At 31.1% G+C, this 17,287-nt stretch overlaps 3 protein-coding genes across 3 annotated transcripts in view; 2 read left to right on the top strand and 1 right to left on the bottom strand.

The window, feature by feature from the left end:
* Positions 1-1,261: 1,261 nt before the first annotated feature.
* LOC106681518 (uncharacterized) lies at positions 1,262-10,645 on the top strand. The gene is made up of 6 exons (XM_014421865.3): positions 1,262-1,489; positions 2,321-2,986; positions 5,286-5,499; positions 9,458-9,679; positions 10,031-10,126; positions 10,229-10,645. The coding sequence occupies exons 1-6, from the start codon at positions 1,360-1,362 to the stop codon at positions 10,308-10,310; spliced, it is 1,410 nt and encodes a 469-aa protein (XP_014277351.1). The 5' UTR covers positions 1,262-1,359; the 3' UTR covers positions 10,311-10,645.
* Positions 10,646-11,358: 713 nt separating this feature from the next.
* MED11 (mediator complex subunit 11) lies at positions 11,359-14,829 on the bottom strand. The gene is made up of 3 exons (XM_014421866.2): positions 14,595-14,829; positions 14,268-14,408; positions 11,359-11,726 (listed from the first exon to the last, which is right to left on the bottom strand). Exons 1-3 carry the CDS (start codon positions 14,668-14,670, stop codon positions 11,542-11,544), a joined length of 402 nt encoding a protein of 133 aa, XP_014277352.1. The 5' UTR covers positions 14,671-14,829; the 3' UTR covers positions 11,359-11,541.
* A 915-nt stretch (positions 14,830-15,744) lies between these two features.
* Positions 15,745-17,287, top strand: part of LOC106681468 (ribonuclease H2 subunit B) — a 7,363-nt gene continuing 5,820 nt past the window's right edge. Inside the window, exons 1-3 of the mRNA XM_067047949.1 lie at positions 15,745-15,975; positions 16,171-16,309; positions 16,762-16,858. Coding sequence (XP_066904050.1) covers positions 15,891-15,975; positions 16,171-16,309; positions 16,762-16,858 — 321 coding nt within the window. The 5' untranslated portion in view covers positions 15,745-15,890. The remainder of the gene's footprint in view (positions 15,976-16,170; positions 16,310-16,761; positions 16,859-17,287) is intronic.

Raw genomic sequence — 17,287 nt, 5'->3', positions numbered from 1 at the left:
AACATAATATTTATCCTAGTTTAAATTACCTTATTGTTGTAATATTTTCAGTTTTCTTTTTTTGTATCTTTTTAGCCCTGATGAAACCCTGCAAAGTGGGGCGAAACGTCGGACATTAAAATAGTTTTAAACTATTTGTTTTGTTTTTTTACCGCAACCCTGACCATCTTCTTATATTTTATAATACATTTAACCAGCTTTAATGTGAGTGCTGACGGACACCTATACATCTTATGTATTATTACTACGAATATAAACTGCTTTGTAGTACATTAAACTACTTAAATTTGATTGGAAACTAATGGAATCTATACCTGAGATATAGATTTCTCAAAATAAACTAACTCTAATCTTTCAGAAGATTTTAAAGAAATGTTGCTTTTTGAAAACCTATATCTAGAGAACTATCGAACATAAATAGCTCTATTAGGGTTAATATTTTAGCAAATTTACTCTACTTCAAATGATGTTCCCTTAGGTTTTCTAATGTTGTTGACAGTTTTTAAGGTATAGAGCTCCGAATGAAAAATTAATTATTTTTAACGTTTTGAAACAGCCGCCATTTTTTATTCCCCTACCTACACTTGGCAGACTCATTAATCTTGACTAGTAATTATACAAAGTTTTCATTAAAGTAATAAAAAATCGGGATGAAATAACTGACTTTTTCTCTTCCCGGCACTTGTACTATTAGTTTGGTCAAGGGAATTAGATCTACTCATTTCTGTAATTTTACTATTTAAAAAAATACGCTGGGTGCTAAGTTCCCAAATTTTCGTTCCTTTGGACTTGGTTCTCAATTATTCCAGGATTCCCAGTAGTTCTCTAGCTGCCCTATAGATACGGCAGCTCTAGCTCTCTTTAACTTAATTAAATAAAATACTAATGCTGAGTAAAATATTTTCTCTGAAAAGACGTCATGAGTAATCACCAGCATAGGTGACTCGATGACTGCTGACTATGAAATGACTTCGTTCGCTTTTTTGTCTTGGACCCCCAAATATTAGAAGTCAATATCTACGAGATAATTCGTAGTTGGCTGTCAATTCGTTAATACTATTCTAATGTATACATGATTAAAGTGCCTTGTAACTGGCAAGTCTTCAGCAGTTGGTTGTAGTGTAAATAAGTGGATGACATGTTAACTTTTTCATCGTGTGAACATACAACTCGATCAACTCAAGCAGTCACGTTCCGTTCTACATCGATTATACATAATCGATAAGGAGGCCCGGCCAAGTCACGGTACGGTCGAGTCTCGATCATTGGGCCCGCGAGTCAGACTCTGGCGCTCAAGTGGATTTTGATCGAAACCACCCAGTGAGGGTCTAGCCACGCGGCGGTCTCGCTCTGGTCATCATGGACGATGAGTTGTTGATGGAGTTAGTCCGCGAAAAAAGTGAACTGTACGATTTGACACACCCCAAGTACTGCGACACAACTCACAAGACGAAACTGTGGAAAGAAATCGGTCGAAAACTTCATCAAGGTAATTTTAATTTCTTTTTTTTACACCATTACTTTTTAAAACAACATTTCTAAGTATCTGCTTATGTCAGAGATGAAAATACAATAATTGCATTTTATTGACAATTTCATCTGTATTTCCATGATACTGTCTCTATATCCGTAATTTAGATAAGAAAGTTTCTTCATTAATGAATGCTAAAATTTTGACATATTATTAATTTGCCACGGATTATATTTGAAAATATTTTTACAAGAAACGTCATATATATATAGATACATATACATTTGTGTGTACTTCTACATAAATATACCAGCAGTAAATAAATGTAATAAAAAATACAAATAATCATTCAATTGATTTATGCTTTATCGGTTATGTTTTTAAATACTGGTCAACCATTGTGACTATCCGTTTCTAAAGTTTACAATCAAATTTAAGAAATTTGTATACGGATTTTCCTGATATAAATAATTATCCAGTCGTGTATCTGTGAACTGGAACTACTGGTTTACTATTTCTTTAACATTATTTCAAGTTACCATAAATTAAAAATAGGGTGGTTAAAGTCACTATTTTCCCCAGGTTCAAGAATTGGCTAATTAAAGTTAATATATGACCTACATAATACGAATAACAAGCCCCCTTATTGCATAAATAATTAGCAAACGTATCATAGATTAACAAAAAATTTTTTTAAAAAAAGTAACAGGGTTTGGCATTCATATTTAGCATAATAAAATAATGTTTTTTGGACATAAGTACAAAAATGATTTAATAATAGATCACCAATAAGCTTATCAAGATTAAATTGATGGGCTGTCATTATTAATTAATGTTCGGTTGTTTCAGATGCTGGTAAATGTAAACAACGTTGGGAATCCCTCCGTTCTCAGTTTAGAAAACATGTGCGAAACCAAAAATCAAAAACTCGTGATCCAAGTATAGTGGCTACAAAATGGAGATATGGCGAGAACTTGCAATTTCTCCTTCCTTACATGAAGGAAAGAATGAGAGTTTCTTCTGTGGACGGCTCGGACGAAAAAGAAGAAGAAGCTGAGGTTTCGCAAGAATCGAACGAGCCAATATCTCAGATCAAACAGGAAACAAAAAAGCATACGGAGCTGGGATCTGTGAAACAAGAACCTGAGGTCAAGGAAATGCCCCAGTACCAGGCGGGTAGAAGGAAATTCCCAACAGAGACTGGGAGCAGTACTGTTTTAAAGAGTCCATCAAGTAAAAGGAGAAAAGAAGATGGAACCGACGAGTATGATCTCTTTTTTGATGCAATGAAGATGACCATCAAAAAGTTTTCTGCTGCAGATAAGTTGTTGGTGAAGCGGCAGTTATTCAATATCGTGGCAGAGGTAGAAGATAAGTACGTGGTTGACCGACAGCTAATGCCGCAACCCCATTACCAACAGATGTACCTCGCCAAAGCACAATATGGCCATCACATCTTGCGGGACGAAGACACCAGCGAGTCTCGGCCTTCTTCAGCTTCTAGCTTACGCTCTGGTAGTGATGTTATCGATATTTGATTCCTTGTTAATATTTTCTTCTATTTCAAATATTCATACACAAACCATTTTACATAATATTTGTTTTAACTGTTTTTACTATAATTTACAAAAACTACATATTTTTTATAAAATTTAAATGAGTTATGTATTTATTTTTTCAACGTACCTCTCTCGATACTCCTTTTATTTATTCTGTTTTCCTCACTAACCTACAGGGCCGTAGCTCGGTGGTAGCCAGATGGGCCTCACACAAGGGCGCAAAGTTAACCATGAAACCATTTTCATTTTTAAAATTAACCATTTTCAAATTAGGATTCAGCTTTTCTTTGGTAGTAACAGTGTTTTTATATTAAAGCAATTAAAAACAAATGATCAGCTCCTTTGTCACTGCTTACCCAACTCGCCTATTCTCAAATGTAAGTAGGTTTGTGTACATTTTAACATCCTTAATTTTTTAATCATTTCTTGTCTTTAAAAAAGGTCCTCTATCTGCTCTGGTCAAGGATAATGATTCATTCGAATTAAGACGTAGCCTGTGGAGAAGACAACGTATAGAGAATGCTGGAGTAACTGCTACATATTAGAAAAGCTTAGACCTCTCAGACGATACAGAGAGAAACAGGTCGAAAAGAGACCCCCCATTGAATAAAACTAAAGCCCATTGCTGGTTAGAAAATAATTCTTTCTCAATACCTTCCAAGGAGTTGGGCCCCTTTAAGGGTTAAAATGCAAAGTCTTTTCATCTCCGCCGTACAGAGACCGAACAGAGATCGGTATATTGGGCCATTTGAAACATTTCTTGAACCTATGTTTAATAAAGAATTCTAAATAACAAGAGCGTTTAAATTGACCTTCAGCCGAGGCGTATATTTTAGTGCTGAGGCCCATAGTTAAACTTTGGATCCGTACTCTGAAATTCGTATTATTGCGAGATTAAATAGAACGACAATGTTTGGATTTATTAAATTTTATAAATTTATTAAAACAGTCAACCGTGAATAAATATCTAAAAAAACAAAACAAGTTATATGAATATTTTTATTTTAGTATTGTTTTCATTTTTTTTTTTATACCCTTCTTTCACATAAGGGGCAGGGAGAGGGTTAATCCCTCAGGTACGCTGGCCCATTATTGCTAGTCTACTAAGCGTTTCAACAATGTTCGGACGTGCCTTCTCTACGTCTTCAATCAGAAGAATCATTATCCTTGTTAAGAATAAATAAAGGACCTTTGTTAATGACAAGAAATCCCTGGTTAAAAAATTAAAGATGTTAAAGGTGCAAAAATCTACTTACAGTTGAGAAGATACGAGTCTAGTTAACAGTCTCAAAACAAATGAGCGATTATTTCCTCTTCTTAATATCTTGAAGAGAGTATGTCTACATACATGTTGTCCCAAGCCTACTCTGAAAATCAGAAATATTATGTGTCTCTAAAGATCAGGTTAAAAAGTAACAAATAAGTATTAACAAATGTATTCATATGTACATTGAAATAAAAACGGATATAATTAAGACAATGAATATGGTTTTAGAAATACATATTAAAGTTATATGAAATTCACATATAGAAATAAAAACATGCTCTATTTTATATATTTTTTTGGACCTGCATGAGCGCACTGCGGCCATCCTAGGACATATTGTGCATCGGCCTTCACTCTGTTTAAAACAATGCCAAGATGCCTTGGCATTTTAGACATTTTTTTAAGAATATACCGTTTCCCAAAGCTTAATGATTTGGTATAAGTAACTAAAGAGTACCTTTCCGTAAAGAGGTAGTCTTTCTTGTATCTACTTCTCAAGAGTATCTACTTCCGAAATAATAAAAAAACTCGTCAGTAAAATATATCGTCATAAATTGTTGACATTATCCTTACTTCATTTTTACAAATCTTTGAACCCAAAACGAAGAATTAAGACAATGTGGATTAATAAATTCATATTTAGATTATCTATTTTGTTTTAGTTATCAAAGGCGGAGTGAGCGGCTACGTAGGCCTACCGTTCGGAGGCGAGGAACCTCATTCCGTCAAATATATTGACTTAAGTCTTCTGGAAGTGACCGAAAAAGTTTCAAAAAGAAACTTCATAAAAGATTCGAACAATTTAAAAATTTATGATCTCTAAATTACACGGTTTAACTTTTGTTCAAAGTTCACTTCAAACTATTGTTTTTTGGGAGGACCCCGATTTTTTTACCTCTTAATATTTCCATCTGTGTTGATTTTCCCCCGTTTAATATTCTACGTTTAGAATATACAGTATAAAAGATGACGTCGATTTTGGTTTCAGAGGACGGGGACTGCTCGCCGAGGCTGGAGGCCGCTCTGGAGTCTAGGTCTACTGGAAGTGGCGCCCTAGAACTGGCCGGGTTCGCCCTCCATTCTCCGCTGCGATCTGCCCCTTTGGACATGTACGTCACAGATATGCGCGTCAAAGCAGCCGACAGGCTCCCAAGGGTGGAGAAGTGCAGGTTCGATAGGGGAACATTGGCCCTACAAGCCAAGTAAGCACTTAAATGAAAATTATACACGCATTCATTATTAGTTGCCAAAATTGTGTACTTATTCTGGCTTTACGTGTTCTATTAGGGGTATTCATGATCTTTGGTTTAACATGTTAAAGCGTGTTAAATGGAAAAACTCATGTTAAATCGAAAAAAATTGCCTTCTTTTACCGTGGTAAAACGAAATAACATTTAACATGGCTGAGAGTCTGTTACTTGGTCTGTTAAATGGAGAATGACGTCACACAATAGACCAGTTGAGATCGCCGCCACTTTTTTTGTTGTGACAGCTCAGTTCTTTCGTGTGTTTGTGGTATTCATATCCCTGTTATTAAACCAGAATGGATAATTTTAATCATACATTTGAGAAAAAAAACAGTAAAAAAAACAATGTAATTTCATTCTACTATCTGAAAATTTGTAAACGCTCGCCAGAAAAAAATCTCACTATATGAGCCATGTAATTATTCTTAGGGGACATATGTCCCAGAATAAAGTTATTTTTTCATTTCATAAGCTAAACTTTCACACAAATTCCACTTTTCACTCACTCTAGGCATGTTGTAATTAATTACTTAAATCAAAACTGAAGTAAACAATAACATGAGGGTCTGGAAGGAAGATTATAAACATAAGGCTTATACAAGTTGCTGAGAAAATCCGCCAGGGGCTCTTTATGCATTTAACGTTTAACATGACTTTAAATAGGGCTGTTCACATTCTTATACTTATAACATTTAACATGGTAAAACATTTAACATTTAACACAACATCATGAATACCCCTATTACAGTATTCTGTAGAAAGGACGGGACACTATACGTTACTAAATTAGCAGTTCTGAAGTGTGCTCATGGGCAATGAACCTATTAAAAAAAAGTTAACATTTATCGTAATATGGATTTCTAACGAATTGATTAATATCTATTCAACTTGTTATGTAAAAATAGTTCTTTAAACAATGAAATTTATTTTCATAATAATGCAAGAATTTTTTGTTTCAAAATGATAATGCATTCCTCACTTAATCAAATTGAAACGGAAATTAGTAATACTAGCTAATATATAGTTTTCAGAAGATATAGTTGTTACTAAACTAAAGTTGTAGCTTGAAGAGAATTTTCCCTGATCATTATAGCATGGGCGTAGGCAGGATGTTGCCAAGAGGGGAGCAGGCGTCAGCCTATTATACACACACATACGTATATATATTATATATCGTATATATTCTATTCTAAAATGTTAGGTAAAAGAAAGATATCTAATTCTGCATTCCAAGAAATACCCCCGCCATTTTATTTCTATTCAATCATTACTCTTTAATTTTTTATTACCTATAATCACAATAAATTATAGAAAATGAAATGACTGTTTAACTGGTCAATAAGATGGTTTGCCAATGGCTCGCACAATGAAAATATAAGGTAGTTTTGTACTTATCTCAGATAAATTTTTAGACCCCACCATCTTCCCCTGTCATTACCTTCTTAATTATAGCATGTTTGCAGAAGGAAATCATTTATCAAATAAGTTCACGATTTTCTTCCTTTTTTTCTCGGATCCCAAAAATCTAGGGGGGAGCCACGGCTTCCCTTGGCCTACGCCCATGGATTGTTATAGATAATGAGCATTAAAGACGAACAATTTGCTAAGAAGAGACCTTGACTACAATACCAACTATCGTTGAAAATTTTATTTTTCATGCATGGGTAAAACCTATAAATTATAAACTACAAAATAACTAACAATCAGATCATTTTATTTCAAAGAAATAATATTTATATTTGTGGATTTAATAGGTAACAACTACAATTATTTTGGAATTAACGAAGTAGCCGGCTATTTTTTGCAATAGAATTATTGCGACAATAAAATGATATTCTTGAATTCAAAAGGTTATATTTTTTGTGAATTTGATTACCTTTTTACACAAAATATATTATTGTTAAGTTCAGCGCAAATAAAATTTATAACTTCCCTCTCTTTTTTTATTTATATTTTTTTTTTAGTGAATGTGCAATGGTGAATAGTTTTTGAGCGCACGGTGTCAATCCTTTTCTATTTACCGTACAAAAAAAAGTGCAACAGAATCGGTCCTTCCTTTTGCTACAGGATCGAATTCAGAAATTGTATTCAAAGAGGCGTTAAAAGAAGAAATGAAAAAAATAATCTTTAAAAGGACTTGTATTTGATTTGACTTCTCAACGTTTTAAAGCTAAAGTTAATGAAGAAAGGGGTCCTACAGTTTTAAGTGGAATTCTTTCATATTTTCATTTAAGAGTAATTAGTTTCAAAATAGTTAATAACTACTTATTTCATTATGAATTTTTTTATTTGCAGAAAATAGAGGATAAAATAGAAATTATTCGGAAAATTAAAATTGTATATTTTTCACAAAGTGTAAAGGGGCGCCTTTCCTTAACATTTTCGGAAAAAACTACCCCCATTTAATAATTTTCTACCAAATTTTTTGCTTTTTGAAATAAGTTCAAAAATCCCTAAAAGTTTTGGATTTTTGAAATTATTGGGAAAGATGATAGCTGGGTCATTATTTGTTGCATACAGGTTGGCACAAAATAAGTGGTTCCCAACCAGATTTGGCTAAATGGCTCCCTTACCTGTGTCAGCATAAATAATAGTTACCAGACCTTACAATACTTTCCTTACTTTGTAGCGAAAGAAAAATAAAAATTATTACATTTTAATCATCAGTAGTTAACTTTTCATTTTTCTCTTAAATCATTTTGAATGACAGTAAATAATTACATGAAAGTAATTCAGTAACATTAATAAATTTATTCATAGGCAATCTATAAAAGTAATTAAAAAAAAAACTGGTTAAATATTTACTGCTTTATAAATACATTTAATTTAGTGTATTTATTATTTTAAATATAAGGTTAAAAGTAATGAAAATATTACACCTATGTTAATAAAATGTTCCATCAACACCAAATAATAGAATAAGTGTTAAATAAATTAATTTAAGTATTCCAGTAACGTATGAAATGTGTTTTACTGATCGCAATTTGATTTATTCATATTTATCAATGTTGCGAATTTCTAAAACATATAAATTATACTATAAATTAGGAGAAGATGGTTGGGAGTGTGGACAATGAAGAACAGAAATAAGTTAAAACTTATTTATTAGTGCCTATTACTTATTTGTGTTTTACACTTACCACATCTCCAACCATTTTCTCCTCATATATATCATCCACAGTCAACAGTCTTCTCATTATTAATCTGTTTTGATTTGTGTATGAAATTGTGTCTGAGAAATATAGTTAAACTTTACTAATGATAATCTAGAGACTAATCAAATAACCTATTACAACTTGGGCAGAACTTCCAGATCCAGTAACATAAATATCATTTGTGAGTGATACTTTTAGTTCCTTACCTAGTTCTTGGTTCATCTGTTTGAGGTGGTGGTCAAGCATGTTGGTATATCACTCACAGGTGTCAAGTTTGGAGTGAACGCAGGAGTGTCTAGGGTGTGATATATGAGAGGTATTTCCATAGCAAAAGCAAGAAGTATATCTGTACCTTCCCAATGTTGGCTACAATAGGTTAGAAAATCCACTATTTATTCAGTTAGTAATTTTCAAAAGGATTTATATTTCATACTTGAAACACTCCTCAGATGTATAATAAACCTCTTGTTCTTGTGTAAGAGTAGACAACATTTTTGGTTTGGTCTACTAATGACTAAAAATTATGACCAATTTCAAGATTTCTATTGATATTAGATCTAATAGAGAGTGAATATAATTTTAAGTTGCAGTGGTGATATATGAACAGTGAGCCATGATTAACAATAATAAATTGGTTTTTGAATAATGAACAATAACATTATGCAATCTGTTCATCTGTTTGAAATATTACGTGTGTTTTCTGGAAAGTTATAAAATTCAAATAACAACCCTTAAAAGTTTGTTTAACTGTTAAACAGATTGGGGTTCAAAGAGATGATAGTTTCTGGTAAAGTGGAGCTAGTTGGAGATGGACACGAAGGCAAATGCAACATGACCCTGAGAATGAGAAGGCCAGGTCTTGGAGTGACCGTCCTACCACACAGGCCTGGACCTGCGAGGTTGGGTCTGGCGAGGCTCAGTACAGCAGCCACCTTTGTCGAGCCGCAATTTATCAGTGTCCATGCCTATGGGTGCAAAAGGTAGGTCAATACCCATCATCATAATCTTCAGTGAGGATAGAAACTGGTTTTACTCCATAAACAAAGTAGTAACCAAGAATCAATATCCAAGTATAAATCAATATAACCACCAGATGTATAGAAAAGGCAGTTAAACTAAAGAATAATAATGTGAACCAAGAATATTTTTTTTAAATGTAATCACAGACACGTTTAATATTTTTAAACTATTCTGATTCAAAAATTTTGGATTGACATAAAACAAATTAATGCTATTTTTAATGTATTAACTTGATTTGATAACTAATTATTAATTATAAGTTCAAAATAATAAAGATTGATAATATCAAAGGGTTATGTTATATTTTAAAGGTCTGAAAAAGGTAGGGGTGAAGAAGAAGAAAAAGAAGAAGTGACGGAGGAGATGGAGGATGTTTTTATGAAGGGTGTCAGATCTCTAATAACAAGGTAATTTTTATGATATTGTGAATCTAAAAAATGATTTATTAGTTTAAATGGTTAAACCCTGAATCAATTATTTTTAATAATACAAAATCACTTTTGTTACAGATACATGGAGGCAAGACTTGAACCAGCTTTAAAAGATAGTCTTATGCTCAGTCTTGGATATACTCTTAGCTATGGAAGATAGTAGAATTCAATTTGGTTTAATCTCCATTTTCCTTTTGTAATTTATACATGAATGAGTGTTGGCAATATATGAGATTTATGTAAACAAGTTGTTTAAAGAGGTCTGTGTGAGAGCTACATCCAGTCCTATTTTGTAGAAAATTCTGTACAGTATAATTGTAAAAATAGATTTAAGTTTTATTAAACTTAATATTAAGCAATAAAACTATTGTTACTGTTAAAATATTAATATTTAAAAATACATAAAAATAATAAATAACAATATAAAAATTTATTTTTATCAGATTATTGTTAATCATTTGTAATAATATAAAAAATATATTTAATTTATCTTTATATTTCTTAGTACAGGTAACCAACCTATTCTCACTGTGATGTCTTAACTCCCTAGGTTATAAATGGCCTATTTCCCAGTAAACCTAATCTTCTACTAATTAAAAATTTATGGTAGCACTTCTGACAGAATGGATTAATGCAAGACAGAATATTCTGTAAATGTAATTCCCAAATGAAGATTTAACTTGGTCTGAGTATTTCATGATGTTGCAATAAATCTACTCATTTAGATTTATTTTCAACTTAGTTTGTATTCAAATGGCAATGTGATTTTGATGAAGAGTACATAAAAATCTAATCGCTTTTGGTAACAATAAAATTTGACTAGACTCTGAAACCTACATTGTAACTATGTTGATCATGGCTGAAGAGGTTAATGAGATCTCTACCATTTGATATGTTTTTAACGAGTCAAATAAGTAAGCACTACATAAATAAAATACCTAAAAATATAAATTATGTTTTTATTGCCAGGAAAAAACATTTCTGGCTGTATCATGAGATTTTAAGTCATTTTTTTTTACCTGAAATTACAGGTACAAATAAAAGATTTTGCCACCTTCTGGACTATAAAACAAATACAGTATGCTTCAAAATAATTTTGTATTGTAAATTTGTTCACCTCCCCACAGCTGCCCCAAAAAATAATATAATTTAATTCATAATAAAAACTATAAAACACAGCTTATAACAAAGGGTAGATAAGACAAATATATAATTTACAATATTTATTGACATTTTGCATAAATGATTACAAACAAGTAAAAAGTGGCTTCATATAATCTTACAAACTTTATTTACAACATTTTATCCAATATAAAAATTACAATCAAATATTGTCTCTATACAATTTAAATATCATCTAAAACAAATTTAACAACATAATAATAGTTGACTTAGCTAACTTGTTGGTTGTTCAAATCTTGATGTCCTGGCATCTGTTGCCTTTGGGCAGTACGAGTTTGAATACGGTGTTTATTTTTCTCCAGTTCATTTAACCTACTACGTACATGCTCTAATCTATGCCATGCCATTTGTAATACTTTTTGAGAAGCATAAATACTACCCTCATGAGGTTGACCTAAATAAAACAGAAGATTGGAGATTTTCAATATAGAAGACGAAGGCAAGAAATGAGATAGTTAAAAGCTTAACTTAAACTTAATTAAAATCAAGCTCAAAATTTCAGAAAGAATTTATTTTATAGTAACCTAGTTCAATTTACTGTTCCTTGTTATAATTTAATTATATAATTAAAATTATAATTAAATAACCTTGTTCAAAATTAGCTGTGTGCTACGATTCCACTCATGTTGAATTTAAACATGGCTATTTGATACACATGATAAGTACATGACTAAATGCAGATAAATTAATATTGACTGAATAACATCCAAAATGTATGCGGAGAAAGGATCATTCATAAAAAAAAAAATCTAATTTGACAGACAATTATTAATGGTTTTATACAAACATGTTTTAAGCTATTCAAAGAAAACTAACAGTTTTTAGTTCTTATTCCCTGTGGTATCACTATATAAATGGAGAAGGGCTGATCCCAAAGAATGTTTCTATTTATTTATTCTACCCCTGTTCAGTAGAAAACACGGTGAGCAGATAGCTGGAAACAATAGGTGCACCAACAAAATTCAATTCTATGATACTACAGATAATAATAACCCTGATTAATAAAGTTATTAATCCTGTGAAGTACAATAAATTAAATCAAGATAGTAAACTTTTTTTTAAATAACCCAATAATAAATAGATTTTACTATAATTTCTTGATATATCTCCTTCTAACTTTTTCTAAAGTTAACCAAATAAATTTGGTGCAGTTAACCTTCTTTGATGGGTGTGAAGTTATATTAACCAGTTAAAATATAAAAATACCCTAGGCCAACCAATTAAAACCACCAAAGCTACCGATATCGAACAACCAGAGTGCTTGATGAGAGACTTAAGGCTACTACCACATACAAATACCATTAGTCTGCAGTAAGTGGTTATGGATGCAAAGTGAATTCATCAATTAAAAAAAACAAAACATGAAATAACCCCAAAACTGAACTAGTAAAAAAAGACAATATTACTCATATAATAACATGAATGATGTTGATCAGGTGTAAGGAAGACTATAATGCTACATGCTAAGTCTATAAGAAATAGATTAGTTTGAAGTATAATAAACATCATTAAATTTCTATTATTTTTATAGTTAAAAGTTTTCACAAGCTCAGTAAAAGGATATGTTTACGCGAAAATTGGTGGTATCAGTACCAAAACATCTGTTCTATTAAACCTAATTGTTATTAAATAGAATATCAACAGTTCATTAATGAGAAATATACGACAAATTAAAAAAAATCTCAATTTTTCTAACAGATAGATCAAAAAGGAGCCTTGAATCAGGGGAATCACGTAGCAGATATACCCTTCTTATAAGATTTTTTTTATTTATACAACTTGTTTCAGTCTATTGGATCATCTGAGGCTAATTTGGAGATATAACAAAAACCATTTGCCATTAATACAATATACTTAGGGAAAGAGAGCTACATGTATTGATGGAGCACAGGTTTTAGTAGCATGTAGCCAGGAAGAACAATCTCTATTACAATACAACATAATTGTTCATGTCCAAAAAATGGATGACTTTGGGCTCAATCTACTCCTCCCTAAAGAGAAGGAAGGAGCTGTTCTTGGTAATAATAATATTATCAGACGTATAGAAATCTCAGCAGTAGCTTTCTGCCCTCTAGCCTCAAGAGAAAAACTAAAGAGGATAGTATTAATGGGTCCTTGACGTATCATGTTGATGTTTTGCCATACGAGAATGCATTTTTAGGCACTAAAGTTTCAATAGAAAATAATAAAAATAAATAAAAAATTGAAATAATAAATTTTAAAAAATTGAAAAACAATAAATAAAATTTGTCCAAAATATCTTTTTCAAGCATAAAAAATTGGCAAAATAGCAGGCTAGTGGAAGAGATAACACAGCAATGGAAAGACAATGGAACTGAAAGCTACTACATAAAGTATAATAGATTACAGTTTGCTCTGGATTTCTGTTCTAGTAGCTAACATTGGAAAAACTCTAATTAATAGCCAACATGATGAGGATTTTTATTCACCTCTTCCAATGTAAAGAACATAATTCAATAAAAACAAAAAACCAATTGGCCATTTTGGACCAAGAAAGATTAAGAGTTAATAAATACATTTAGAGAATGTGATTCCAAGTTGGACAAATTAAGCAATTTTGGTTATTTTCTTAATAAAATTAACATTCCTCATGGACTCGAGCAAAACATTTGGAAAACAAACTATGTAAAGTTCATTATAGAACATTAATGAGACTGAATGAATAATTTATTTTACATTTTATTTTCATTCACTATATTTGATTATAATTACAAGTATTTATCTCATTACATCTGCACATTAACATTCAGTTTATTATTTTGTCAATAGTCTATCATATGTGGAGTGCATGACTCAAAAATTGAATATCTTCAATAATATATTAGTACTGAAGTCAACTAGGAGTTTTGAAAGGGTCATGACAATAAGACTTGAGAACTTTAGAGCACAATAATCAATGGAAATAACTATTTACCTGTTGATACTTGGGTTAAGTAGTTGATTTGTTCAGTTAACTTAGATTCAACTTGTCCAAGAGTTTTTAAAAACAAATGTGTCTGGCTTTCAGCTTGTTTTAGGCTTGATTTTTCCTTACTTAGCTCCATAAGTGCAGTCCCTTTAAATAAAAATCAGAATAAAAATTAATTAAAGTAAAAAACTAAAATAGATGATATGTCAAAATTCAGATATAATTTTAATAAATTAATTATTAAATAATTAATAAATAAATTAATTTCTTAATTAACAAGAAATAGTATATATTTCTAAAAGTAGAAAAGAATTTAAAAATAATTACCAGTACCTGCACTATGTAAGCAAGTCACAATATCTTTTTCAATTGTATCTAAAACTTGAATACGTTCCATAGGTGCTGTCATCCTATTTCTGTTTTCAGTCAACTACAGATGAGTAAAGGTTAAGCCTATGAAGTAAATAATATAGCTTAAAAACTATCTACTGCCACCACTATTCAATAATGTAACCAAACTAAACTCAAAACTCAAATTGTAAACAACAAAAATCTTAGCATAATGAAAATCATTCAATAACGATGTTCAAAAAAAATTCGTATGTGCTGCTACCTATGATAAAACACGACTACGTATATACATTGTTACCATCTCCCTTAGGTAAAATGCAAATTGAGGGAGAAAATAATTCAATTCACATTATTCTTTTAAAAAATTGTACCAATTCTAGTTTGCGAAAAAACTTATATCATACTTCCTTTCCTACTTCATTATATCTTTTTAAAAAATACTTCTTTATTTGTAACCTTTCAAAAACAACTCATAAATATAAAATTTATTTTCATAACGAATCTCAAACATAAGAGATAAGTTTTTGAACTACTCAGCACAACGCCAGCCGGAATAGCCCCTCCCTATTCCTAGTACGCTCACGGCAGACCCATGCCATCATCGAAGACACCGCCTTCAGCGGACCCGGCAGCTTATCTTATAATGCCATGATGGCAATCCAAGATGTAACTCACCTTTATATATACACGTATCTCTATGTATATAATTAATTTATTGTTTTAATTTTCTAGGAGGTCAGAAAAAAACAAAACTACTCAGCAATCTGAGAGCAACCCACATTAGAGTGTAAAATTGTTGATTATGATGTTCCAATAAACTATAATAAAATAAATAAACTATAATATTGTTAGCAATATTTCCACTGGTGTCATGGATATATTTATTTACTATTCAGCAAACACAATTTTTTTTTATGGACTATATTTACATTTAAGCAAAGACAAAATTATCAATAATTATTAGTTCTGGATAATTACAAACTTATATCAGTACTGGAGCGTAAATTTGGTTCAGAGACACGTAGATAAAAAAACTTTTATTAGCAAAATTGTCAATTGCCCCGCTTGGCTTATCACCAACTCAATAAATGCTGATACAATTTCTACCTCCTTGCCTTTGAAGATCGATTCAATTGAATTTAGCGCCACTTGTTGATATTGAAAATGTTTAGCCCTATATACTAGTCATTTTATCTTAAGAAATTAATGGACTCAAAAATTAATGAATTGTCAATTCTTCTTTAAAATTTAACATATAGTCGTTATTAGTTTGGAAATATGTCCAAAAATAAAACTGTTCAGAAAGATTGTTCAAAATCCTGCTGTTCCTCTAGTGGGAAATCCTTGTTATTCATAATTAAAGGTATTTTAATGTATCCACCTTATTATTAAAGATGAATTACTTTACTATTTTTGTTTTTTTTCTTATTTTGAACTTTGAATGGTTACTCTTTGAAATGACTTTTTGTCCAATTTGTATGATTACACCATTATTTAAAAAAATGATTAGCTTTTAAATGAGATTATACTCATAATGTCTGCATTGATAATGATTTAGAATTTGGTGGTACTGAATCAAATCAGCCTGCTCATATTGTTCGCCTTCGGCACCCTAGGACAAGAGAAGGAACCCTGTTTCTAATTTCACCTGAAAATAAAGTTGTTTATGAAATACTTACTTTTCAAGAGCCCAAAAGGTAAAAACCATATAATTATCATATTCATTACCTATTACGTTTTTCATCTTGGCCATGAAAATTTTGGGTGCATACTATCATATTTTTACCTGAAATTCATTTAGAGATAATTAATACAACATAGTTTATCTTACTATTTTTAATGATACTATTTAATATGGGATATTGCCTTAGGAATAGAAATCAAACTTGTGATTTAACAGAATGAAATTTATTTGTGCTTTATTTATCCAATGAACAAAGTAGTTATTGTTATACTTAATGGTTTTAGTTGATTCCTGTTTTGTTATTATAATATTGACTATAAATTACAGTGATTACTAAACAAATACAAACCTTTATGCTTATTTTTCTTTATACTATCTTTAAAATTAGTTTATTTATTTAAAGTTTAGGTAACTTGAATTCTTTAAAATGTTTTGGCACTGATATATGTGTCTTATGTATTTTAGATCATATTTTATTGGTAATGAAGTTCAGGCCGATGGAAGATATTTTCTCTCTACTCCAGTAGATCCACTCTTCTTTGCTTTACCGTATCTTAAAGAGGTTTGTTTGTTAAAGTTTATCTTTGTACTAATTAAAAATTATTTGATAAGGATTAGCAAATCTGAGGTAATATAGTTCATTTAAGATGAGTTGGCTGCGGGTATAGGAGAGGAAAGTTGCGCAGTAGCCAACGTTCTCCTGCCCTTCCTCCGCTCTTCTGTCTTCTCTACATTCAGTCGACTGAACTTGAGAAAGGAGAGGTCCTGGATGTTGTAAAATGAAAATTGAAAAAAAAGAATTAAAGGAAAATTTTTATAATAAAATCAAACAAGAACAACCTTTGCTTATAAAAACGTCATTTTGTAGACTTTGTTCTCGGTAGGAGTGGTTTTTTATGGTGAGGAGGGGAGGAGGAGCTAGAGAGAGGGTGCGCAAGATAGATCCACACTAATTTTAGATGTACTGTACTCTTGACATCATTATTGATTA

Source organism: Halyomorpha halys, unplaced genomic scaffold, assembly GCF_000696795.3.
Source record: "Halyomorpha halys isolate HHAL.00 unplaced genomic scaffold, Hhal_1.1 Scaffold343.1, whole genome shotgun sequence".
In the NCBI taxonomy this organism is placed as follows: Eukaryota; Metazoa; Arthropoda; class Insecta; order Hemiptera; family Pentatomidae; genus Halyomorpha; species Halyomorpha halys.
The sequence above is the reverse complement of the archived record's forward strand: the minus strand, read 5'-3'. Positions and strand labels throughout refer to the sequence as shown.

Bases quoted from the DNA above. Each gene is read 5' to 3' on its own strand.
- LOC106681518 (XM_014421865.3), top strand. From the start codon at position 1,360: ATGGACGATGAGTTGTTGATGGAGTTAGTCCGCGAAAAAAGTGAACTG. The intron at 5,500-9,457 runs GTAAGCACTTAA...ACTGTTAAACAG, and splicing joins ACATTGGCCCTACAAGCCAA to ATTGGGGTTCAAAGAGATGA. The intron at 9,680-10,030 runs GTAGGTCAATAC...TATATTTTAAAG, and splicing joins CATGCCTATGGGTGCAAAAG to GTCTGAAAAAGGTAGGGGTG.
- MED11 (XM_014421866.2), bottom strand. From the start codon at position 14,670: ATGACAGCACCTATGGAACGTATTCAAGTTTTAGATACAATTGAAAAA. The intron at 14,409-14,594 runs GTACTGGTAATT...TTTTATTTAAAG, and splicing joins GACTTGCTTACATAGTGCAG to GGACTGCACTTATGGAGCTA. The intron at 11,727-14,267 runs GTAAATAGTTAT...TGTTTTATTTAG, and splicing joins CTTAACCCAAGTATCAACAG to GTCAACCTCATGAGGGTAGT.